This window comes from Panthera leo, chromosome A3 (genome assembly GCF_018350215.1).
Source record: "Panthera leo isolate Ple1 chromosome A3, P.leo_Ple1_pat1.1, whole genome shotgun sequence".
In the NCBI taxonomy this organism is placed as follows: Eukaryota; Metazoa; Chordata; class Mammalia; order Carnivora; family Felidae; genus Panthera; species Panthera leo.
In genome coordinates, this window is record NC_056681.1 from 109712151 (window position 1) to 109736724 (window position 24574).

The following is a 24574-nucleotide window of genomic DNA, read 5'->3' on the forward strand; positions in this document are numbered from 1 at the left end:
CACTCTGATTTAACTTTCATTTCCTTGACTACCAATCAGTCTGAACATCTTTTTGTTTTTACTGCCCGTGAGGACTTCCTCTTTCATGAAAGGCCTGTTCACATCTTTAGCCTGACTTTTCTATTGAGTTATCTGTCACCTTCTTAATGATTGAAAGGAATTCTTCATGTATGCTAACTACCAGTTCTTTATGTGTTGCAAATAACTCCTCCCAGTTTGCAGCTTGTCTTATCACTCTCTTTATGTGTCTTTTGAAAATTTTTTTTAATGCTTGTTTATTTTTGAGAGAGAACCAGAGCATGAGCGGGCGAGGGGCAGACAAAGAGGGCTCCAGGCTCTGAGCTATCAACACAGAACCTGACGCGGGGCTGGAACTCACAGAGCATGAGATCATGACCTGAGCTGAAGTCGGACGCTAAACCAACTGAGCCACCCAGGCGCCCCTACAGTGTCTTTGAAGAATAAAAAATTCCTAATTTCTTTAAAGAACAATAATTTCTTAAATTTAATGTAGTGGAAATTATCCCTCTATTCATCTTTACCTTTATGGCTTCTACCCTTTATATAATTCACAAATTCTTTTCCCACCTAGAAGACAAATAGATTCTCCCATGATGTCTTCTAAAGGTTTTAAACTTTTCCCTTTCACATTCTCCCCTACCCTCACTTTTTAGATTACAAACAGACAACAATAAGTAATGATTCATTATATCATTCTGACATTGTATTTTAGCGGAGAAAGAGGAGGTAAGGAGGGAGGACCGAAAGCCACTGAAGTCAATGAAGTTTGCAAACAAATCAAAAGAACAAAGGTTCAGGCAAGTACACGAGACTCTGAAGACGTTCCTTTTATTACTTACCCTCAAAATATCTCCCGAGAGGGTACCCCTGCCTGGGCCCAGTTCCACCAGTTGGAAAGCTGCATTTTTTCCAGTGGCCATCCATTCACTAATGAACCATATGCCTAGCAGCTGCGACAAGGAAAAAAAAAACTATACTGAAATATTATAGCATAAAAGTATATAAAACTCCAAGGAAATATGCCAGAAAGCAAAATATTTGCCAACGACCACATGTCATTTACTATGTACATATATGTATGCACACCCAGAAGCCTCATGGAGGCGGCATTACAAAAGACACCACTTAGGAAGCCTAGTAACAGAGCACCATTAAAAGGCAGCCCCACTGTAAGAGGTCCCCTGACACAAGGAAGAGGCTAGCACTTCCAGAAAGGTGCTGCTGTTGGGACAGCAGACAGACATATGAAATAAGATGATGCCATTTCTTTACATTCATATGACTGATACGATTACATGGCTTTTTAGGCACAATTACCATTTTTAATACCTGGATTCCACTTCCTTTTGTGTACTACTTTCTATTTCTAAATTCATCGGGGGTTTTTATGTGGAAATCAATGAACTGGAACTCCTGAGGAGAATTGAAAATTTGTGAGGGGGGTTTCCACTGGAACTATGGTACAACCACAGCAGGGTGGGGCCTGAGAGCACATCTCGCCCCATGAACTCCTCAGGGTTTTGCAACTTTTCTCCCTTCACTTTTCTCTCTCTCTTTTCTCTATTATTCTGTATTCCTCCAGCATACAAATGATTAAAAATTAAAACTTTTGATGAATCACAAAAGCAAAGGTGTAAAACACTACTTATTACAGAAGAATACAACAACCTGATCTGCTCTCAAGTGTTTGTGATACTAGCTTTTTTAATTAATGTTTGTTTTGAGAGAGAGAGAGAGGCGTGCAAAGACAGAGGGACAGAGAATCCCAAGCAGGCTTTTTTTGCACCTTTAGCACACAGCCCAACACAGGGCTCGAGCTCATGAACTGTTAGATCATAACCTGAGCCAAAATCAAGAGTCAGACACTTAACCAACTGAGCCACCTAGGCGCCCAGATATTAGCTTCTTTTATAGTTGAAATTGACGATTACCTCCCCAAAGATCTGACTTATTTCCGGTGAAGTAATGAAATCTCCTTTTTCTCCTAGCATGTCACGATACACGTAATATCCCTGAGTAAAAAGAGAAAGTGGAGAAAACGGATTAACTTTCAAGTAAGTTTTGTAAAACACGCCTCCAGAATCTTACATAACGTATACAATAACATAATCATTTGGTAAGAAAGTTCCGTCTTCTAAATAAACATGATAAGCACAGTGACTTGATTTAAACTTTACACAGCACCAATCACATTGCAGAACTATACTATCCCAACATGACCCCTCCTTGACCATCCAGGCAGAAGCCAGCCACACAAGGGATATCCCTGGAGCATCTGGTTCTGGTGACCAGGGGAGACCGCACATAAGGTACCACAAGACCTGTTTTACACAAGGCCACTACTTTCAAGACCAAAAGATGTAGCTGGTTTAACAAATACATATATACAAACACAGAAAGTGAAACAAAATGAGGGGACAGAGGACTATGTCCCAAATGAAAGAACAAGGCAAAATCACAGAAAAAACAGCTAAATGAAACTCAGATAAGCAATAACCCTAATAATAAAGAGTTCAAAGTAATGGCCATAAAGAAACTCAGCAGACTTAAGAGTGAATGAATGCAGTGAGAACTTCAAAAGAAGATAGAAAATATTCAAAAAGAACCAGTCAGAGCTGAAGAATATAATAACTAAAATGAAAAATATCCTAGAGGGACTCAACAGCAGATTAGAGGATGCAGGACAGATTAGTAATCCAAAAGGGTAATGAAAAGGAAACAAACTGAAGACCAAAAAGAAAAAGAATTTAGGGGTGCCTGGGTGGTTCAGTTGGTTGAGCATCCAACTTAGGTTCAGGTCATGATCTCACAGCTCGTAGGTTTGAGCCCCACATTGGGCTCTGTGCTGACAGCTCAGAGTCTGAAGCCTGTTTAGATTCTGTGTCTCCCTCTCTCTCTCTTTCTGCCCCTCCCCTGCTCGTGCTCTGTCTCTCTCTCTTTCAAAATAAATAAACCTTTAAAAAAAATTTTAAAAATGAGAGTAAGTTAAAGGAATTCTGCAACATCTTCAGGCATAATAGCATTCACATTATTAGGAATCCCAGAAGGATGAGAGAGAGAGGTTGGCGAAAATCTTATTTCAAGAAATAATAGTTGAAAACTTCCCTAATCTGAGGAAGAAAGCAGACATCCAGGAAGCACACAGAACACCTAACAAGACAAACCAGGGAGGTACACAACAAGACACATAATAATTAAAACCGCATAAAGTAATGATAAAGACAGTCTTTTCTTTCTTCATTTTTTAAAAATCTTTATTTTTGAGAGAGAGAGAGACAGAGTGAGAGCAGGGGAGGAACAGAGAGAGAGGGAGGTGCAGAATTCGGAGCAGGCTCCAGGCTCCAAGCTGTCAGCACAGAGCCCAATGTGGGGCTTGAACCCATGAACCATGAGATCATGACCTAAGCTGAAGTCAGACACTTAACCGACTGAGCTACCCAGGTGCCCCGATAGAGACAGTCTTCAAAGCAGCAAGAGGGGCCCCTGGGTGACTCAGTCAGTTAACCATTCGACTTTGGCTCAGGTCACGATCTTGCATTTCATGACTTTGAGCCCTGTATTGGGCTCTGTGCTGACACTTCAGAGCCTGAAGTCTGCTTTGGATTCTGTGTCTCCCTCTCTCTGCTCCTACCCAGCTCATTCTCTCTTAAAACTAAACAAACATTTAAAAAGAATTTTTTTTTTTAAAGAAGCAAGAGAAAACTGTAACATACAAGGGAAACCTCATAAGGCTATGAGCTGATTTTTCAGCAGAAACTTTACAGGGAACAAAGGAGTGCTATATTAAAAGCACTGAAAAGAAAAGACCTACAACCAAGAATACTCTACCATGCAAGATTAAAATTCAGAATAGAAGGAGAGACAAAGAATTTCCAAAACAAGATAAAGGAGATCATCATTACCAAACCGGCCTGACAAGAAATGTTAAAGAGAGGGGAGGAGCCAAGATGGCGGAAGTGCATGGAAGCTTTTTGCGTGTCCCGTGTCCACGAAATACAGCCAGACCAACACTAAACCATTCTACACACCTAGAAAACTGATTGGATTAACACAACAATCTGCACAGCCTGAACCACAGAATTCAGCAGGCACACGGTGTGGAGAGCTGAACTTGGGAAGCGAGAAGCCGCGAAAGGTAGGGAACCACTTTTGCGGGTGGAGAGAGGACGGAGACCGGGGGCGAGGGGGGGGGGGGGGGATACGGGAAAAGTATCTAAAAGCAGCTAGAGGAAAAAGTGAAAAATTGGAAACAGCCGCAGGGACTAAATTAAAAAGGGAGAAAGGAGAGGGTTTAAATTCCATTAAGACTGTAAACAAGGGGAGCACAAAGGCTGCAACTCAGCCGCTCAATACCTGGCGGTGCTCTGGTGGGAAGGACCCCAGGAACAGAGTGGGGTCCAGGAGGTTCTCGGGCCACACAGGGAAAAGTGGTTCCACTGATGAAAGGACATTTGGTAGAGACTGTTGAAGCCACCTGGTCCCAGTAGACCCCAGAAGGCAGCCACATTCGCTGGTGCTGGGGCAAGGCCATTGAGAGTGAAGCCTGGTGCCAGATGTGTGTTGTGATTTTCCATAATCCCTGAAATGCTGCTGCTACACTGTCTTGCGACCATGTTCTGGGACGGGCTTGCACCTGACTGCAGCCTCAGGACATCGGCAGCAGCAGGGTACAGCAGGCATTCCTGGGTGCAGATGACGTTCGGCCATTGCTCATTCGGCTATTGCTTGGTGAGACCATCCCGCAGAGGGGGCAGAATGGGTCAAAGCCACAGTCCTTCAGAAGTAAGGGGCCAGGGAAAACAGCTGCATCTGAGACAAAACTTGGGAGAGAGGTACTGCCTGGGGCCTGATCATGGAGAGTGAAAAAGCGGGGAGTGGACAAGAGCTGAAGACAGAGGATGGGTGTGCAATTGCTGATCCGGGAGAACAGACTGGGTAGCTGGGAGGCACCATTTTCTCCACTCCCGCGCATGCGCATATGCACCTGCAAGTGCCGCAACAATCCACCCCAGTATGCTAGCAGCGCCATCTAGTGGAGAGCAGAGCTGTTACACTGAGCCCCACCCAATTGGGCCAACCTTGCTCTTCAAGAACACAAGTCTCACCACCGGCTTAATTTATGGACTATAAAGAGCTACATAGACTGACTTCTAGGGGAAAATGAAACAATTTCAGTCCTATTTCAATCTGTTAGTAGGTTCATCTATTCAATTTTCTTTCTTTTTCTTTTTCTCTTTTACAATTCTTTTTCTTGAATACAGAAAGAGAAAAAACTCATTTTTATTTTCAATTCTTATTAAAAATATCTTTCTTTAATTTTTATTACTACATTTTTTACTTTTGTGTAAATTTTTTCAAATTCTATTTTACTTCCGTCATTTTAGTCTACTTCAGTGTATTCATACAATCTTTCAAATTTTTATACAATCTTTTTTCTTTCTTTTTCTCTTTTCCATTTCTTTTCTTTTTCTTGAATGCAGAAAAACTTCATTTTTACTTTCAATTTCTATTAAAAATTTTCTTATTTAATTTTCATTACTATATTTTTGGCTTTTATGTAAATTTTTTCAAATTCTATTTTACTTCCACCATTTTATTTTAGTCTACTACAGTGTATTCACTTTTTCAAATTTTCAAACGATTTTTATTTTTTCTTTTTCATTTCTTTTCTTTTTTCTTAAATACAGAAAATGAAAAAATTCATATTTATTTTTAACTTTTATTAAAAATATTTTAATTTTTTTTCCTATATTCTTGATTTTTGTGCATATTATTTCAAATTCTATTTTACCCCCATCATCTCATTTTAGTCTACTTCAGTGTATTCATTTTTTCAAATTCTCAAACGATTTCCACCCCCCCCCCCTTTTTTTTCTCTAATCTGTCAAACCACTTTCAACACCCAGACCAAAACACACCTAGGATCTAGCATCATCTATTTGATTTGTGTGTATGTGTGTGTTTTTAATGTTTAACTTCAATATTTTTTTAATTTTAATTTTTTTAATTTCAATTTTTCTACCTCATTAATTCCTTTTCTCCCTTCAAAATGACAAAACAAAGGAATTCACCCCAAAAGAAAGAGCACGAAGAAACACCAGCCAGGGATTCAACCAACACAGATACAAGCAAGATGTCTGAACCAGAATTTAGAATCATGATAATAAGAATACTAGCTGGAGTCGAAAATAGATTAGAATCCCTTTCTGCAGAGATAAATGAAGTAAAAAAATAGCCAGAATGAAATTAAAAATGCTTTAACTGAGCCGCAATCATGGATAGATGCAGCGGCGGCAAGGATGGACAAGGCAGAACAGAGAATCAGCAATATAGAGGTCAAACTTATAGAGAATAACGAAGCAGAAAAAAAGAGGGAGATTAAGGCAAAAGAGCATGATTTAAGAATTAGAGAAATCAGTGACTCATTAAAAAGGAACAACATCAGAATCATAGGGGTCCCAGAAAAGGAAGAGAGAGAAACAGGGGTAGAAGTGTTATGTGAGCAAATAATAGTGCAAAACTTTCCTAACCTGGGGAAAGACACAGACATCAAAATCCAGGAAGCACAGAGGACTCCCATTAGATTCAACAAAAACTGGCCATCAATAAGGCATATATATCATAGTCAAATTCACAAAATACTCAGGGAAGGAGAGAATCATGAAAGCAGCAAGGGAAAAAAAGTCCCTAACATACAAGGGAAGACAGATCAGGTTTGCAGCAGACCTATTCACAGAAACTTGGCAGGCCAGAAAGGAGTGGCGGGATATATTCAGTGTGCTGAATCAGAAAAATATGCAGCCAAGAATTCTTTATCCAGCAAGGCTGTCATTCAGAATAGAAAGAGAGATAAAAAGTTTCCCAGACAAACAAAAATTAAAGGAGTTTGTGACCATTAAACTAGCCCTGCAAGAAATTTTAAGGGGGACTTTCTGAGGAGAGAAAAGATGAAAAAAAAAAAAAAAAAATATATATATATATATACACACACACACACACACACACATACACATACACACACCAAAAACAACAAAAGATTAGAAAGGACCACAGAACACCACCAGAAACTCCAACTCTACAAGCATCAAAATGGCAATAAATTCATATCTTTCAGTACTCACTCTAAATGTAATGGACTCAATGCTCCAATCAAAATACATAGGGTAACAGAATGGATAAGAAAACAAGACCCATCTATATGCTGTTTACAAGAGACCCACTTTAGACCTAAAGACACCTACAGATTGAAAATAAGGGGATGGAGAACCATCTACAATGCTAATGGTCAACAAAAGAAAGCTGGAGTAGCCATACTTATATCAGACAAGCTAAACTTTAAAATAAAGACTGTATCAAGAGATGCAGAAGGGCATTATATCATAATCAAGGGGTCTACAGAGCAAGAAGACCTAACAATTGTAAACAGTTATCTGCCAAATGTGGAAGCACCCAAATATGTAAATCAATTAATCACAGACATAAAGAAATTCATTGATAGTAATACCATAATAGTAGGAGACTTCAGCACCCCACTCACAACATTGGACAGATCACCTAATCAAAAAATCAACAAGGAGGGGTGCCTGGGTGGCTCAGTCGGTTGAGCGTCTGACTTCAGCTCAGGTCATGATCTCGCAGTTCATGAGTTTGAGCCCCGCATCGGACTCTGTGCTGACAGCTCAGAGCCTGGAGCCTGCTTCGGATTCTGTGTCTCCCTCTCTCTGCCCCTTCCCCGCTCATGCTCTGTCTCTGTCTCCCAAAAATGAATAAATGTTAAAAAAATTTTTTTTTAAAAATCATCAAGGAAACAATGGCTTTGAATGACACATTGGACCAGATGGACTTAACAGATATATTCCGAACATTTCATCCTAAACCAGTAGAATATACATTCTTCTCCAGTGTACATGGAATGTTCTCCAGAATAGACCATATACTGGGACACAAATCAGCCCTAAGTACAAAAAGATCGAGATCATACCGTGCATATTTTCAGACCACAATGCTATGAAACTCGAAATCAACCACAAGAAAAAATTTGGAAAGGTAACAAATACTTGGAGACTGAAGAACATCCTACTAAAGAATGAATGGGCTAACTAAGCAGTTAAAGAGGAAATTAAAAAGTATATGGAAGTCAATGAAAATGATAGCACAACCCAAAACCTCTGGGATGCAGCAAAGGCGGTCATAAGAGGAAAGTATATAGCAATCCAGGCCTTCCTAAAGAAGGAAGAAAGATCTTAGATACACAACCTAACCTTATGCCTTAAGGAGCTGGAAAAAGAACAGCAAATAAAACCCCAAACCAGCAGAAGACAAGAAATAATAAAAATTAGAGCCAAAATTAATGCTATCGAAACCAAAAAAACAGTAGAACAGATCGATGAAACCAGAACTAACAAAATTTGATTAACAAAATTCTTTGAAAGAATTAACAAAATTGATAAGCCACTAGCCAGTCTGATCAAGAAGAAAAAGGACCCAAATAAATAAAATCAAGAATGAAAGAGGAGAGATCACAATCAACACAACAGAAATAAAAACAATAATAAGAGAATATTATGAGAAATTATATGCCAATCAAATGGGTAATCTGGAAGAAATGGACAAATTCCTAGAAACATATACACTACCAAAACTGAAACAGGAAGAAATAGAAAATTTGAACAGACCCTTAACCAGTAAGGAAATCGAATTAGTAATCAAAAATCTGTCAAAAAACAAGAGTCCAGGGCCAGATGGCTTTCCAGGGGAATTCTACCAAGCATTTAAGGAAGAGTTAACACCTATTCTCTTGAAGCTTTTCCAAAAAATAGAAATGGAAGGAAAACTTCCAAACTCTTCCTATGATGCCAGCATTACCTTGATTCCAAAACCAGACAGAGACCCCACTAAAAAGGAGAACTATAGACCAATTTCCCTGATGAATATGGATGCAAAAATCCTCAACAAGATATTAGCCAACCGGATCCAACAATACGTTAAAAAAATTATTCACTACAACCAAGTGGGATTTATACCTGGGACGCAGAGCTGGTTCAATATCCACAAAACAACATGATTCATCACATCAATAAAAGAAAGGATAAGAACCTTTCAATAGATGCAGAGAAAGCACTTGACAAAACACAGCATCTTTTCTTGATAAAAACCCTCAAGAAAGTAGGGATAGAAGGATCATACCTCAAGATCATAAAAGCCATATATGAACGACCCAATGCTAATATCATCCTCAATGGGGAAAAACTGAGAGCTTTCCCCCCAAGGTCAGGAACAAAACAGGGATATCCACTCTCACCGGTGTTGTTCAACACAGTATTGGAAGTCTTAGCCTCTGCAATCAGACAACACAAAGAAATAAAAGGCATCCAGATCAGCCAGGAAGAGGTCAAACTTTCACTCTTTGCAGATGGCATCATAGTCTATATGGAAAACCCAAAAGATTCCACCAGAAAACTGCTAGAACTGATTCATGAATTCAGCAAAGTTGCAAGATATAAAATCAATGCACAGAAATCAGTTGCATTCCTATACACCAACAATGAAGCAACAGAAAATCAAGGAATCGATCCCATTTACAGTTGCACAAAAAAACCACAAAATACCTAGGAATAAATCTCACCAAAGAGGTGAAAACTATAGAAAGCTTATGAAAGAAATTGAAGAACACACAAAGAAATGTAAAAAGATTCCATGCTCCTGGATAGGAAGAACAAATATTGTTAAAATGTCGATACTATGCAAAGCAATCTACATATTCAATGCAATCCCTATCAAAACAACACCAGCATTCTTCACAGAGCTAGGGCAAACAATCCTAACATTTGTATGGAACCACAAAAGACCCCGAGTAGCCAAAGCAATCTTGAAAAGAAAACCAAAGCAGGAGGCATCACAATCCCAGACTTCAAGCTATACTACAAAACTGTAATCATCAAGACAGTATGGTACTGGCACAAGAACAGACACTCAGATCAATGGAACAGAATAGAGAACCCAGACATGGACCCACAAACGTATGGGCAATTAATCTTTGACAAAGCAGGAAAGAATATCCAATGGAATAAAGACAGTCTCTCCAGCAAGTGGTGCTGGGAAAACTGGACAGTGACATGCAGAAGGATGAACATGGACCACTTTCTTACACCATACACAAAAATAAACTCAAAGTGGATGAAAGACCTCAATGTAAGACAGGAAGCCATCAAAATCCTCGAGGAGAAAGCAGGCAAAAACCTCTTTAATCTTGGCCGTAGCAACTTCTTACTCAACACGTCTCCAGAGGCAAGGGAAACAAAAGCAAAAGTGAACTACTGGGACCTCATTAAAATAAAAAGCTTCTGCACAGCAAAGGAAACAATCACCAAAACTGAAAGGCAACCGACAGAATGGGAGAAGATATTTGCAAATGACATATCAGATAAAGGGTTAGTATCCAAAATCTACAAAGAACTTATCAAACTCAACACCCAAGAAACAAGTAAGTCAGTGAAGAAATGGGCAAAAGACATGAATAGACGCTTCTCCAAGGAAGACATCCAGATGGCCAACCGACACATGAAAAAATGCTCCACATCACTCATCATCAGGGAAATATAAATCAAAACCACAATGAGATACCACATTACACCTGTCAGAATGGCTAACATTAACAACTCAGGCAACAACAGATGTTGGCAAGGATGTGGAGAAAGAGGATCTCTTTTGCATTGTTGGTGGCAATGCAAGCTGGTGCAGCCACTCTGGAAAACAGTATGGAGGTTCCTCAAAAAAACTAAAAACAGAACTACCCATGACCCAGCAATTGCACTACTAGGCATTTATCCACGGGATACAGGTGTGCTGTTTCAAAGGGACACATGCAACCTCATGTTTATAGCAGCACTATCAATAGCCAAAGTATGGAAAGAGCCCAAATGTCCATCAAAGGATGAATGGATAAAGAAGATGTGGTAAAAAAAAAAAAAAAAAAAAAAAAAAAAAATGTGGTATATGTATTCAATGGAGTATTACTTGGCAATCAAAAGAATGAAATCTTGCCATTTACAACTACATGGATGGAACTGGAGGGTACTATGCTAAGTGAAATTAGTCAGAGAAAGACAAAAATCATAGGACCTCACTCACATAAGGAATTTAAGAGACAAAACAGATGAACATAAGGGAAGGGAAACAAAAATAATTTAAAATAGGGAGGGGGACAAAACAGAAGAGACTCATAAATATGGAGAACAAATTGAGGGTTGCTGGAGGGGTTGTGGGAGGGGGGATGGGCTAAATGGGTAAGGGGCACTAAGGAATCTACTGAAATCATTGTTTCACTATATGCTAACTAGTTTGGATGTAAATTTTAAAAAACAAAAAATTAAATTAAAAAAAAAAGAAAGTAAATCCTAGGAGTTCTCATTACAAGAAAAAAATTTTTCTCCCTTTTTGTTTCCTTTCTTCTTAATGTATCTACATAAGGTGGATATTAACTGAATTCACTGTGGTAATGTCACAACGTGCAAATCAAGCCATCATGCTGTACCCCTTAAGCTTATACAGTGACGTACATCAATTATTTCTCAGTAAAAATGGGGGGGAAAAAAGAAGCTAATGCAAATGGTGTAATTTTTATTCCCATCCAAGGTCACAGCCCCCTGTTTCTATTCAAGGATCCCTAGGTTAAGAAACTCTACTTTCAAATGGTAGCTACATTTGTGGTGAGCATAGTATAAGGTACAGTCATCGAAATCACCATGTTGTACACCTGAAACTACTGTGACATTGTATCAACTATGCTCCAATTAAAAAAAAAGGTTTAACAAATTTTAAATAAAAATTAAGGCTGATTTAAAAAAAAAAAAAAGCCTCTACTCTAAATTCAAAGAGTTTCCTTAAGGCTTAATCCAGGGTAACCTTCGGTTCTCTAAATATATTATTTCAGATTCCTTGGATTTTAACACCATCCATACGCTGGTGAACAAATTAATATATGCATATCCAATCTTTCTCAAGAACTCTAGACCCTTACAGCCAGCTGCTCACTTGCTGTCTCCGCCTGGATGTCATCACCAATATGCATCAAATGCACCTCCTGATGTTCTCCCCTTGCACTAACACAAAAGTCTAAATTCCAGGAAAGCCTTGAATGAACTGGCTCCTCCCTCAAACTCATCTACTTTCCTCACCATTACCTGCCACCCCCAGTCACCACCCACCAGCCATACTGGTGCCTTTTTTTTTCTCTGTGAATGCCAAGACATTGGCCAGCTCCAAAACTTTGTACTTCCCCTTCCTCCATCGGGGACTCACTCCCAGTTCTTTGCCAGGCTGGCCCATCTCAACCATCTGGCCTTTCCTGGCCACCTACCTACCAAGGGAACTTTTACAACCCCTACTCCCACTGCACCACTTATTTTCAACCCCACCAACCTGTTGAGGTTTTTTTTTTTTCTTCTTTTCCTTGCCTTCAGAAGCACTTGCAACAATTTATAATTATCTTGTTTCCTTATTTATAGATCATTTCCTCACTAGAACATAAGTGCCATGTTCCACTGTCCACTGCAGTATTCCCAGTGCCTAAGATAGTGCCTGGCCCTTTTGGAGCCTGAATCAATGATGAATGAACCCTCACTCTAACACACAGAATGTTTGTTCTAAAGTTTCTCCCTATGTGAACTGTTGGTATGTGGTAGCACTGAGTACAGGTATGAAAGGATCCCTGCCTTCACCACATCCAACAGCAATAGGCCAAACAAACCCCAGAAGTCCAGATTTCGTATTTTGATCCACCAACAGGTAAAACATTCTAAACCAAAAGGACCCCAGCTTTCACCAAGTGGCTTTGTTGAGCAGAGAAGGAAATCCAGGACAGAGAGCAGGGGTAGTGCTTAATCCTTGAAGCGTAAAGACCTAGACCTTCCATTCCCAAAAAGGAAACCCAGAATATGCTTCCAATGCCTGCTAATGCCATCCCAACACAGACAATACTCCAGGACTAAATTCGTAATTCCAGATGCCTATTGTAGATTTCCACTTAAGTCCCGTCTGCACTTCAGGTTCATATATTGGATTGAATTCTGTCCTTTCTCTCCCTCTTAAAGAGGCTACTGCTCTTTCTCCTTCTACATTCCCTTCTCCCAGAGAAATGATACCACCAGCTACCATCAATCAGCCCAGGTAGGAAAGACGTCCTCATTTCCTAAATTCAGTGGGTTACACTGCCTCCTGAACAGCTTTGGAATTCGTTCTCCCTTCTTTATGGCACTGCCACTGACTTGTTCCATCCCTAACCACCTGACACTAATTCTCCATCTCCAGGTCTGTGGGAGTGGCTCTTCCCCTGCAGAAGGCACCACCGCTGCCTGGACTTGGGGCTTCCCTGTGCACACCCCTCCTAGCTCACACCTCAAGGCCGCTAGAGCAGGGCCTGGTCCTCGGGCTCCCCGACTGGTACCTTGGCGGGGTTGGTCAAGACCTCCTTCATGTACTCAGCCACAGTGATGGGGCCAGTTGCTTTGATTTTGTACACAAGATGCCGCAGCATTGGTGTCACCTGGTTTTCTGCCGGCTCTCTCCCGGAACTGAAGTATTTCCCTCTCCAAAAACAGGGAATGACTGCGAAAAACAGTTAAACGGGAGCATGAAAAAAATCTTAGTTTCTCTGCAAGTGCAAGCAGCCTGAGTGCTTCCGAAGCAGCTGCGTTAACTCTTAACCTCGCACGAAGCAAGCCCACCAGGCGCCGGCAGGAACGCACAGTGCCCGCGACCAGCCATTTGTGGTCTGAGGCTGGACTCGTCTGCACCTCAAAACCCCCAAGAGGCGTCCTGCACCCCAGGAGCGCCCAACTGAGGAAAGCACCCCAGACAGTCTCTACCGCAACCGGGGCTCCGGCGAGGCGAACGCTTACCCGCGCGAGCCGCGGAGCACAGCGGCCCCACGCCTACCCTTGCAAGGACTCTCATGCCGAACTTCGCAGGCTGCAGCGCGCAGTCCCAGGGTGTGGAGTAAAGCTATTTCCGGGAGAGGGCCCGCCCCTGCAGGAAGTACGTCACTCAGGCAAACGAAAGGAGGCTCTGGGCTGTTTGCGCGTGCAATGCTGGTAATGGCGGCCGCCAGGAAGCCTTTGGAGTTCCATGCCAAGCGGCCCTGGGGCGGAGAGGAGGCAGTAGAAGATCCGGACGAGGACAGCGAAGAGGATAACGATGAAGCCGAAAATGGGTTCTCTCTGGAGGAAGTATTACGGCTTGGAGGCACCAAGGTAATGGCCTCGGACTCAGACAAGGGGACAGAGGCGCCCGGGGTGGTCTCGCAAGTGATCCGGCGAGTGGCGTGGGAGGGTGTCCTGAACCCCGATTCCAGCTTCGAAACTGTGTTGTGCCCTTCCTGTACTTCTTTTCCACTGCTCTCTACGAGAGAAGAGTGCTTTAGAATTGAACGTGTTTACGCTGTGGCCTTTCTTAGAATGTAGGTCACTCATTTTCACTGATGGATAATTGGCACTCCATAAGGTCAGAGAGGACTGACCTTTTTTGGGTCCTGACATCGTGGCATCAGTGTGCTGTACTCCAGTGCGGTTGGAACGTTAACTTCTGTCCTCACGGAGTACATGCACGTGTTTACTGTGCGCTCTAGAAGCCTTCTGCGCTCTTGGAATTTACATCCTAATTAAGGAAAAGAAACAGTAACCAACTTTTGAATGCATAGAACGTCGGATGCTGAGTAGTGCCACGGAGAAAGAGAAAACCAGAAAAGAAAATCAGAAAAGGGTAAAGAGAGGGAAGGGCGTAACAGTTTCACATGAGGTGATCGGGAACTCATCACGGAGATGTTTAGGCATAAAACTAGGAAAGAAAGGAGTGAGCCATGCTGCTCTCTCAACAACAAAAATGTCAAGTGTAGCTGAGGCCCAGTGAGGTAAGGAGAGAGTGTAAGAAATGAAGTAAGAGAGGTAAGAATGTAGGCCTGTCTCTGGGTTTGATGGAAAACCTTAAAAGGTTTGGAGCAAATACCTGGCAGAATTTAGCTTATTTTTTTAGTAAATGTTTGAGACTATAGCTTGGGGAGGGGGAGACATGGGGGCAGGAGAAATGCAATTTACAGGGGCAGATTGACAATTTTCCCTGTACTTGGGTTGTATTTAATTTTTGAATATATAATATTTCCGATGTTACAAAAAGGTTCTCTTAAAAAGGAGGAGTACACGGTAAAAAGTCGTCTTTCCCACTTTTATGTCCAGCCATGCAATTTCCTTTCCATTATTTTTATGTGTCTTGGATATCTTCCAAGCAAACACACAACACAGGTTCTTTTTTACACAAAAGATACCATATTGTATAATATTTTGTCTGTCTTTTTTTTCTTGCTGTCTTGAAGATTTTTCCCTATCAGTATATGCAGTTGTGTCACTGGTTTTATTGGTTTTATGCCTGCATAAATCGTTGTTTAATCTGTCTAACCAGCCATTTATTGTGGGTTGTCAACTTTTTGCTATCTTAAATAATGCTTCAGTGAATACCTTGAAAATAAATCCTTTCCCACATTGTAAGTGTTATGTATAACCTAAATTGATAGAAATGGAACTGCTGGATCGAAGGAAGTGTGTCTTGTATTTTGATTTGAAGGTAGCAAATTGCCCTCTATAGAGGTTGTGCTAGTTTGCATTTCCATCAACCATGTAGGAAAATGCCTGTTCCTCACACTCTCCCCAGCACCAGCTGTCATAATTTTATCTTTGCTCATCTGACACATTAGAAAATCGTGGTGGTTTTAAATCCTATTTTTCTTTTAATGTTTTATTCATTTTGGGGAGAGAGTGCACACAAGCAGGGTAGAGGCAGAGAGGGAGACAGGATCTGAAGCAGGCTGTGTGCTGACAGTACAGATTCATTTGACGTGGGGCTCGAATCCATGAACCGTGAAACCATGACCTGAGCCAAAGCCAGATACCCAACAAACTGAGCCACCCAGGCGCCCCATAATTTGGATTTTTCTTAATGTCAGTGAGGTTGAGCATCCTTTCATATTTTGAAAAAAATACATTTTTCTCTGTGAACCATTTGTTTATATCCTTTGCAAATCTTTCTTTTTGGTTGTCACTTCCTTAATTGACATGTAGGAACTTTTGTATTAAATATTAAGCCCAATTACTTTGATGTCAGTTGCCATTACTTTTTTCCCCATATTTGTGTTTTGACTTTTGCATGTTTTCTATGAATGACAATCATACCCATCTTTGCCTTTAAAGGCCTGCAGTTTACGTCAGATTTGGAAAGATTTTCTCTACTCTGAAATTATTTGAATTACAGTGTGCATCCTCCTATTTATGGTTTTATTTTTCACATAAATCTTTAATTCATCAAGTATTTATTTGGTTGTGGGGTGGGAGCCCAGGCAATACCATGGTAATTGAATTTAATTGCTTTTGAAGATACAGATTTCAAATTAACTTTTGAAACTTACCTAAACTGTTGGATTTGTAATTTAAACTTTCTTATGTTTTAATGCAGCAAGATTACCTTATGCTGGCTACCTTGGATGAAAATGAGGAAGTGGTGGATGGAGGCAAAAAAGGAGCAATTGATGACCTTCAGCAAGGTGAATTAGAAGCATTTATTCAAAATCTTAGTTTGGCCAAGTATGCAAAAGCTTTCTTAGTTGAAGAAGATGAACCAGCTAAAAAAGAAAATGCAAGCGAATCTAAAGTAGATAAAAAAAAGCAAAACGCAGCAGAAAGTGAAAGGACATCACTCGGTAAGGTGAAGAATAAGAAGAGGCCAGAACAGCATTCTGGTGAGAACAACAGTGCCACACCAAAAGTTAAGAAAGATAAACAACAGGACGTCTTTGAATTTTGTGGGAGACAGACATTGTTGCTCAAGCCTGGAGGCAAATGGTATGATCTAGAATACAGCAACGAGTATTCTTTGGAACCCCAGCCTCGGGATGTTGTGTCTCAGTACAAAACCTTAGCTCAGAAATTGTATGAGCATGAAATCAACTTATTCAAAAATAAGACAAATAATCAAAAGGGAGCTGCTTCTACCTGGATGAAGGCAATTGTGTCATCAGGGACGCTAGGTGACAGGATGGCAGCCATGATTCTTCTTATTCAGGATGATGCTATTCACACACTGCAGTTTGTAGAAACTCTTGTGAGCCTTGTTAAAAAGAAGGGTAGCAAACAGCAGTGCCTCATGGCTTTGGATACTTTCAAAGAGTTACTGATTACAGACCTTTTGCCAGACAGTCGGAAACTACGGATTTTCAGCCAGCATCCTTTCAACAAACTGGAACAGTTGTCCAGTGGCAATAAGGACTCAAGAGATAGAAGGCTGATATTATGGTATTTTGAACACCAGCTGAAACATTTAGTGGCTGAATTTGTGCAGGTCTTAGAAACTTTAAGTCATGATTCATTAGTGGCCACTAAAACTCGAGCCCTTGTGGTAGCTCATGAACTTCTTTGCAACAAACCAGAGGAAGAAAAGGCTCTTCTTGTGCAGGTGGTAAATAAACTGGGAGATCCTCAGAACAGAATAGCCACAAAAGCCTCCCATCTGTTAGAGACCTTGCTTTCTAAACATCCAAATATGAAAGGAGTTGTATGTGGCGAAGTAGAAAGACTGCTCTTTCGCTCAAATATCAGCTCCAAAGCACAATATTATGCAATTTGCTTTTTAAATCAAATGGTCCTTTCCCATGAAGAAAGTGAATTAGCTAATAAATTAATTACTCTTTATTTTTGTTTTTTTCGGACTTGTATCAAGAAAAAAGATATTGAATCAAAAATGCTTAGTGCCCTTTTAACAGGAGTAAATAGAGCATACCCTTATGCCCAGACTGGTGATGACAAAGTGAGGGAGCAGGTTGACACGCTCTTTAAAGTGCTACATGTTGTGAATTTTAATACCAGCGTCCAGGCTTTAATGTTGCTTTTTCAAGTAATGAATTCTCAGCAGACAATATCAGATCGATATTATGCAGCATTATATAGGTAAGTACATACCATTAATGACATGATTTAGTAATAACGTGATTTACTATACAGCACCTGTGCCCCACTTTGGGGAAAAAGACTTAGAAAACTTGATTTTAGGCCACCCTCCTCAGCAACTTGCTAATCACCGACTTTGAGTAAGTCACTTAATCTTTGTTTCCTTCTTGGAAAACTTAAATGTTTTGCATACATTACTTTTTGTTTTAAGAAGTTGTTAAAATTCATAAGAATACCCTCCCCAAAGAAAGCATCCATATTCTACCACCTAATATTTCATCTTTAACATTTTGCTATATTTGTTTTAAATCTTTCAAATATTAAAAAATTAGAACTGCTGGGGCACCTGAGTAGCTCAGTCCGTTAAGTATCCTGCTCTTGGTTTTGGCTCAGGTCATGATCTTGTGGTTCATTGAGATCAAGCCCCATGTCAGGCTCTGTGCTGACAGCGAGGAACCTGCTTGGGATTCTCTCTGCCCCTCCCCAGTTCACATGCATACCCTCTCTGTCTCAAAAATAAACTTTAAAAAGTAAAGGAAATTTAAAAAATTAGAACTGCAGTTAAAATTTCCCGCCACTCCCATCCTCAGCCCTATATTTCTTCCCCCTGCCCTTCACACAGCCATTTAGTAATTCATTTAACAGGAATTTTTTTTTTTTTTGAGTGCCATCTATATGCTGGACACTGTTATAAGTGCTCCAGCTATAGCACTGAACAAAATTCCTACTTCTAGAGGTGCTTACGTTTATAATAGGGAAGACAGATGCTACATAAGAAAGTCTGTTAGGAAAAAAAAAAAAGAGAAAGTCTCTTAGGAAGGGTTAGGGTTGCATTTTGGGAATTTTTTAGTTATTAGAATTAAGATTTTGTTTACTGAATTTTGCAGTTGTCCTGACACCTATTGAGGGGTGGTATTTTGAACAGTGTATAAACAAACACTTTGGAACTGTTCAAGTATACCAACAAGCTATATGTTCCTTTTTTTTTTTCTTTTTTTCTTTTTAGAGAAAAAGCGTGAGTGGGGGAGCAGGGCAGAGAGAAGGAGAGACAGAAACTTAAGGAGGCTCCACACCCAGCAGGGAGCCTGACGCATGGCTCAGTCCTGGGACCCTGGGATTAGGACCTGAGCTGAAATCAAGAGTCGGACACTTAACCGACTGAGCCATCCAGGCACCCCTATGTTCCTTTCTAATTCATTTTACTAATTTTACATACATGTATTTTATAAGAAATACAATGTGCTAATTAGTATTTTGAACTTAAGACCCAGTGCCTGGCTTTGAGTCCCAGCCATTAGTTTTCTGTATAACTTTGGACAAATTACTTAATCCTCTTTAAAACCCTGTTGGTAAACATGATTGATCCCATTTTACTGTGGCCCAGTTTGTCTGTAAAATGGAAAGGAGTGCCCCTATCCTGTAGGGTTAATTGTTCTAAAACTTCCCAAGGTTACATAGCTAAAAAATGACAGAACTGGGGCTTTATTGAGTCCATGTATATGTTAACCCATGTAATCTTCACATGTATGTTAAGTGTTTAATAATGCCTCATATACAATAAGTGCTCTGCAAGTGTTGGTTGCTATTGTTATTAGTGTTACTCACATGAATTTCTTCCTCTTTAACACCTCTCCAGTCTGTGAGGTACAGTGATTTGTGCAAAATCACACAGACATGACAAGGCCAATTGAGATGGCAAATCCTAGTCTGCGAGCTCTGGGAATTCATAATGTTGCATGGTATTGACTGCATTGGTAAACTAAAGAAAATCTAAGAGTCCTTTCCATAACTCCTAAGAGTCTACAATTTTTTTAAGTAATAAAAACTTCTTTACTTTGGAAAGAGTTCCAGGACTGAAAATGTAGAGGTTTCAGGGTCCTAGGGGTTTTTTTTGTAACTTTTGATGGTCACAAGAACCTTTTGGACAACGTTTAGAGTCTATTGGAAACATATTTTTCTAATATCCATTTACTATCTGTTTAACACAACAGTCTAATATCTGAGGAGTACATTCTTAAATTCTTTAAATTATTGCTTGCCAGGAGCTCTCACAGATGGATCTCCTCAAAGGGCATCTAAGCCTTCTTATAGTATTTTATTTAAGCAGAATTCCCTATAAACAAAAATTCCCTAATATTATTTGAAGGATAAAGGAAACAGATGATTTCGTTTACAAAAATACGATTTATCAAAAACTTGCAGAGCATGTTCTCTGCCAAATGGTGGGGACACACCCATCTAAACTCTCAAGTGTTTTAAAAAATGAGTCATAAAACAGATGGAAATACTGAAAATTTTAAATATGAAGAGAGAAAATTGAGTATCAAAGATTAGATAATATAGGAGATCTCAGAATATCACCAGAATTACAGAACTGACAAATGGGGAAAACTGGGTATGCAGAGCAATATGAAAATGTTTCACAAGATCAGATATTTCCATTTCTAGTATTAACGGGAAAAAGTTAATAGAAGTGCTTAGAATAAGAAGTAATACTGCACATGAGCATATACCAAGGATTGTGTTAATTCTGGATATCCTAATGTCTGGAGGACAAGAACAGTTGAAGCATCTCTAGGATTCAGCAACTAGGATAAAGAGAGAATTATAAAAGTATCATGTTCGGTTTTCTACTCTACATGTATGTTTTTCATTAGAAATATGTCGAGGCTGCCTCTGGTCCCCAGGTAGGAGGTAGTACTACAAGGATAGGAAGAGCCCTGGTCTAGTCTACTGCTTTCATAAGTCAGTTTTCATTATTTGGTTTTGGATTAGCCTTTCATGTACAGTTTTGTATCTATATAAAAATTAGGCTGTTATCCTAGAGAATGGAGAAACACTTGGAAAAGAAACCCACAAAAAGTCTTTCTCCTGTGACAACTCCCGCGCCCCCCCCCCCCCCACACACACACACCCGACACCCCCAAGATCATCATTCTTTCTGTTTTGGTCATTGACTTCCATTTTACCAGAAATGGTCTCTTGTTGTAAAATAAACAGGAAGGTTATCCCTAACTAAGATGAGGTTAGCAGCTGCCTCTGCTGCTGGTTGTGGAGGTATTTTATGAATAAATATTTGATCTTGTTTTTGTTTTATAGGAAGATGTTGGATCCAGGGTTGATGTTGTGTTCTAAGCAAGCCATGTTTCTTAATCTTGTCTACAAGTCTCTGAAAGCGGACATCGTGTTGCGCAGGGTCAAGGCTTTTGTGAAGAGGTTACTCCAAGTTACTTGCGAACAGATGCCACCATTCATATGTGGAGCTTTATATCTTGTGTCGGAGATCCTTAAAGCAAAACCAGGTTTAAGAAGCCAACTAGATGATCATCCGGTATATTTCACAACTGCTTTTTAAATCGAGTGGGTTCTGAAATATATTGGTATTTTCTTCTTTGCTTCAATAACTTAGTTCTCTGGAGCATGAACAAGTGTGAGTCCTGGATTTGGACAGACCTAGATTTTAATCCCAGGTGTACAGTTTACTAGGTGGGCATGTTGCTTGATCCTTTACTCATAATAAACTGTACTAAACTAAAATTATGTGAGGTGGTTATAGATAGTTACAGAGCTAGTAGATCTCTTAAACCTGTTTCCTTGGTTGTGAAATAGACATATCAGCACCTACTTCATAAGGTTATTTATAACACGTCAGAAATTTGAGGGTTGAATGTTTTCATGTAAAAAAAACAAAAAAAAAAATCCCCAAAGTCTTCAGGGAATTGAAAACTTAATTCCTTTTACATTTAGGAAAAAGAACATGGAATCCTCTCATTATGAATTTGATTGATGGAACTTTCATGTTTCACCATTATTGCAATAAGTGGATCTTCTTCAGAACTCCCTCACTTAACTAAATACAGACTTTCAGCTGATTAATGTACATTTATTAAAACATTGTTTTAGGAGTCTGATGAAGAGAAATTTATTGACATAGGAGATGATGAAGACACAGAACAATTCACTGATGCAGATAAAGAAACAGATATAGTAAAAAAAGCTGAGACAGAAGAAACTGTGTCTGATGGTCCTGTGGGGACAAAAAAATCAGAGTCTGCTTCTTGGGTGCACTTTGATAATTTGAAAGGTGAGTTTCTTAATCTTCAAATTTTTCTCTTGAACTTTTAAACCAGGGAATTGGATTCCCCTTTGATCTTAATAGAAATTAATAGTATACCATTTTAGAAGACCTCAGTATTTCTTTTTTTAAAGTAGAGCTTTTATAACCAGATATATTCAGGAACTTAGAACTAAATTTTTAATATAGTGAATCACTGATACGTTTATTAATAATAGTATAGATAATAGCACATTTTAAAGTAATTTAGATCTTAAAAATTAAAGCAAATACCTTTTGGAAATGCAGCCTCTTCATTTGAGGCTCTAAAAGAAAAGCACACTAACCTTGGAGATTAAGAAATGGGCCAGATCCATTTCTTCAAACTTGTCTTGGGACTCTTAGTCAAATTATTTCATCTCCCCAGACTTCAGTTTGCCTGTGAAATGTAAAAGAGAAGTATGATAGCAAGCAGGAAAGTTTTTAAAAGAATCCATCAGAAAGATGATGAGCATGTACATTGTGAAGTAGAGACATTGTGATGTGTTCTGAAAGTTCTCTTACATTTTTGATCCTGAGTTTCTGCAAGCATGAAGATAATGTAAAACTTGTTCAGAGTGAGAATTATTTTTGCACATAATTTAATAACAAATATTCAGTGCTCTTAAAGTTCTGAAAGAATTTAGACGTATTTCATCGTCAGATTATTTGCCATTTTAACACTAATGACCTAATTGACCCAGATTTGGGTACCTTTTGCTGCCTGGTTTATTCAGTTTGCTGTTTCAAGGTAGCAAATGCTATTTTGGGTACCATAACTAATTCTCGTTGGGGCTTAGAATTTTTAATCTAGGTAGATACCTGGCTAACTAAGAATGTTGAAAATTGCAGTTACATATACACATACATATTATAGTAATTGGAGACAACATTAATGGTGATAGCTTTTAGTGAACTCTTGGGCTGGGAATAAAGCATTTGAGAAATAGTATTTTTTTGTTCTCAGGTGGCAAAAAGTTAAAGACCTATGATCCATTCAGTAGAAACCCTTTGTTCTGTGGAGCTGAAAACACAAGTCTTTGGGAACTCAAAAAGGTAAAGTAATTTTAAATTGTCTTTTAATTCAATAGTGCTTTCTATTTGCCCTCATGGATTTAACACTTTGGAAGTTTCCATTTTTCTTGTAAATGATAGTGTTTACTTACTTAATTAGTTAATTGGCATAAGGAAGCAATTTGAAGTATGTCACCCAGCTGTAATGCTTTATAACTCATACTTCTGTGGCCTCTGCTAAACATTAAATTTACACATTTATTTATTTGTTTGTTTGTTTGTTTGAAGCTTATTTAAGAGAGCATGCATGTGCGCACGGGAGGGGCATAGAGAGGGGAGAGAGAGAATCCCAAGCAGGCTCTGCACTGTCAGCGCAGAGCCCACTGCAGGGCTGAAAGTCATGAACTGTGAGATCATGACCTAAGCTGCAATGAAGAGCCGGACGCTTAACCAACTGAGCCATCCAGGCACCCCTAAATTTACGCATTTATACGTTTCTACATTCACATGTAGAAAATCTTAAATAATGCGCATGCAAAATTAATAAATAATAAATATAACATCTTAATAATATTAATAAAAGAAATTGTGTTTTTAGCAGGTTATTGCATATAAGGACTCTATATATAGGGTGGATTTTGCTTTATGCATTAGATCTTCCTGAGAAGTTTTGTGTAGATAGAACTATTTACAAATATAGTTACTTTTTAAGTGCATTAGAGAAGGGGCACCTGGGTGGCTCCATCCGATAAGTGTCCAACTTCGGCTCAGGTCATGATCTCACAGTTTTTGAGTTCAAGCCCCGTGTCCGGCTCTGTGCTGACAGCTCAGACCCTGGAGTGTGCTTCAGATTATGTTTCCATCTCTCTCTGCCCCTCCCCTGCTCACACACTCTCTCTCTCTCAAAAATAAATAAATTTTAAAAAAAAGTTTTTTTAAATAAATGCATTAGAGGAATTAATATATCCGATAAACTTTCTATGATACCTTTGGTTAAACAAGTGCTTCATTATAGACTCCTGTGTGTCCTTCACACCTTTTCAATGAGTCTACAAGGTCACAGCTACTTTCATAGTGATACCAAGGCACATTATTTGCCTTTGTAACTGTGTTGACCGTGGTACTGATGATATTAAAATGGATAAAACTGTGCCTTAGCACACATAGGGACAGTAGCACCATACTGCATTCATGGCCATTATATTCTTCATTACCACTTACTTTCCAAAAAAAGCCAGTATCACAGGAATGATGAAACAGGAAAAATTAGTGATGATCTTTACCCTAGAGTACATGTCTTTTTATATTCTGTGTGCATATGCAGCAAGAATCCATAACACACTTGTGCATACCTAAGTATGAAGGTTTTCTCGTGTCTTAGGAAAAGTACATGTGTAGTTTGTTGTAAGCTCAACTAGCTGCTTTTTTCATGAAAGACTGGCTGACTGATAAACCGGTTATT

The 24574-nt window shown here is 39.4% G+C and overlaps 3 protein-coding genes across 8 annotated transcripts in view; 1 reads left to right on the top strand and 2 right to left on the bottom strand.

The window, feature by feature from the left end:
* NDUFAF7 (NADH:ubiquinone oxidoreductase complex assembly factor 7) overlaps window positions 1-14069 on the bottom strand; it is a 26489-nt gene extending 12420 nt beyond the window's left edge. The window contains exons 1-4 of one of the 3 annotated variants that reach the window (XM_042933240.1): window positions 13920-14069; window positions 13466-13626; window positions 1953-2033; window positions 861-971 (exon numbers count right to left, since the gene is read on the bottom strand). In XM_042933240.1, the coding sequence (XP_042789174.1) occupies window positions 861-971; window positions 1953-2033; window positions 13466-13626; window positions 13920-13974 (408 nt within the window). In that variant the 5' untranslated portion in view covers window positions 13975-14069. The remainder of the gene's footprint in view (window positions 1-860; window positions 972-1952; window positions 2034-13465; window positions 13627-13919) is intronic. The other 2 variants (XM_042933241.1, XM_042933242.1) reach the window with 2 other exon arrangements.
* Window positions 14052-24574, top strand: part of CEBPZ (CCAAT enhancer binding protein zeta) — a 22867-nt gene continuing 12344 nt past the window's right edge. Inside the window, exons 1-5 of one of the 2 annotated variants that reach the window (XM_042933231.1) lie at window positions 14052-14270; window positions 16519-18005; window positions 21105-21336; window positions 21909-22089; window positions 23066-23154. In XM_042933231.1, coding sequence (XP_042789165.1) covers window positions 14106-14270; window positions 16519-18005; window positions 21105-21336; window positions 21909-22089; window positions 23066-23154 — 2154 coding nt within the window. In that variant the 5' untranslated portion in view covers window positions 14052-14105. Of the gene's footprint in view, window positions 14271-14685; window positions 14779-16518; window positions 18006-21104; window positions 21337-21908; window positions 22090-23065; window positions 23155-24574 lie in introns of those variants that run through there. The other variant, XM_042933232.1, reaches the window with a different exon arrangement.
* The window catches only part of CEBPZOS (CEBPZ opposite strand), a 26845-nt gene continuing 16602 nt past the window's right edge, over window positions 14332-24574 (bottom strand). For 2 of the 3 annotated variants that reach the window (XR_006200898.1, XR_006200897.1), the window contains 2 exons: window positions 22407-22498; window positions 21214-21291 (listed from right to left, as the gene is read on the bottom strand). The gene's annotated coding sequence lies outside the window, so the exon portion shown is untranslated. Of the gene's footprint in view, window positions 14419-21213; window positions 21292-22406; window positions 22499-24574 lie in introns of those variants that run through there. The other variant, XR_006200896.1, reaches the window with a different exon arrangement.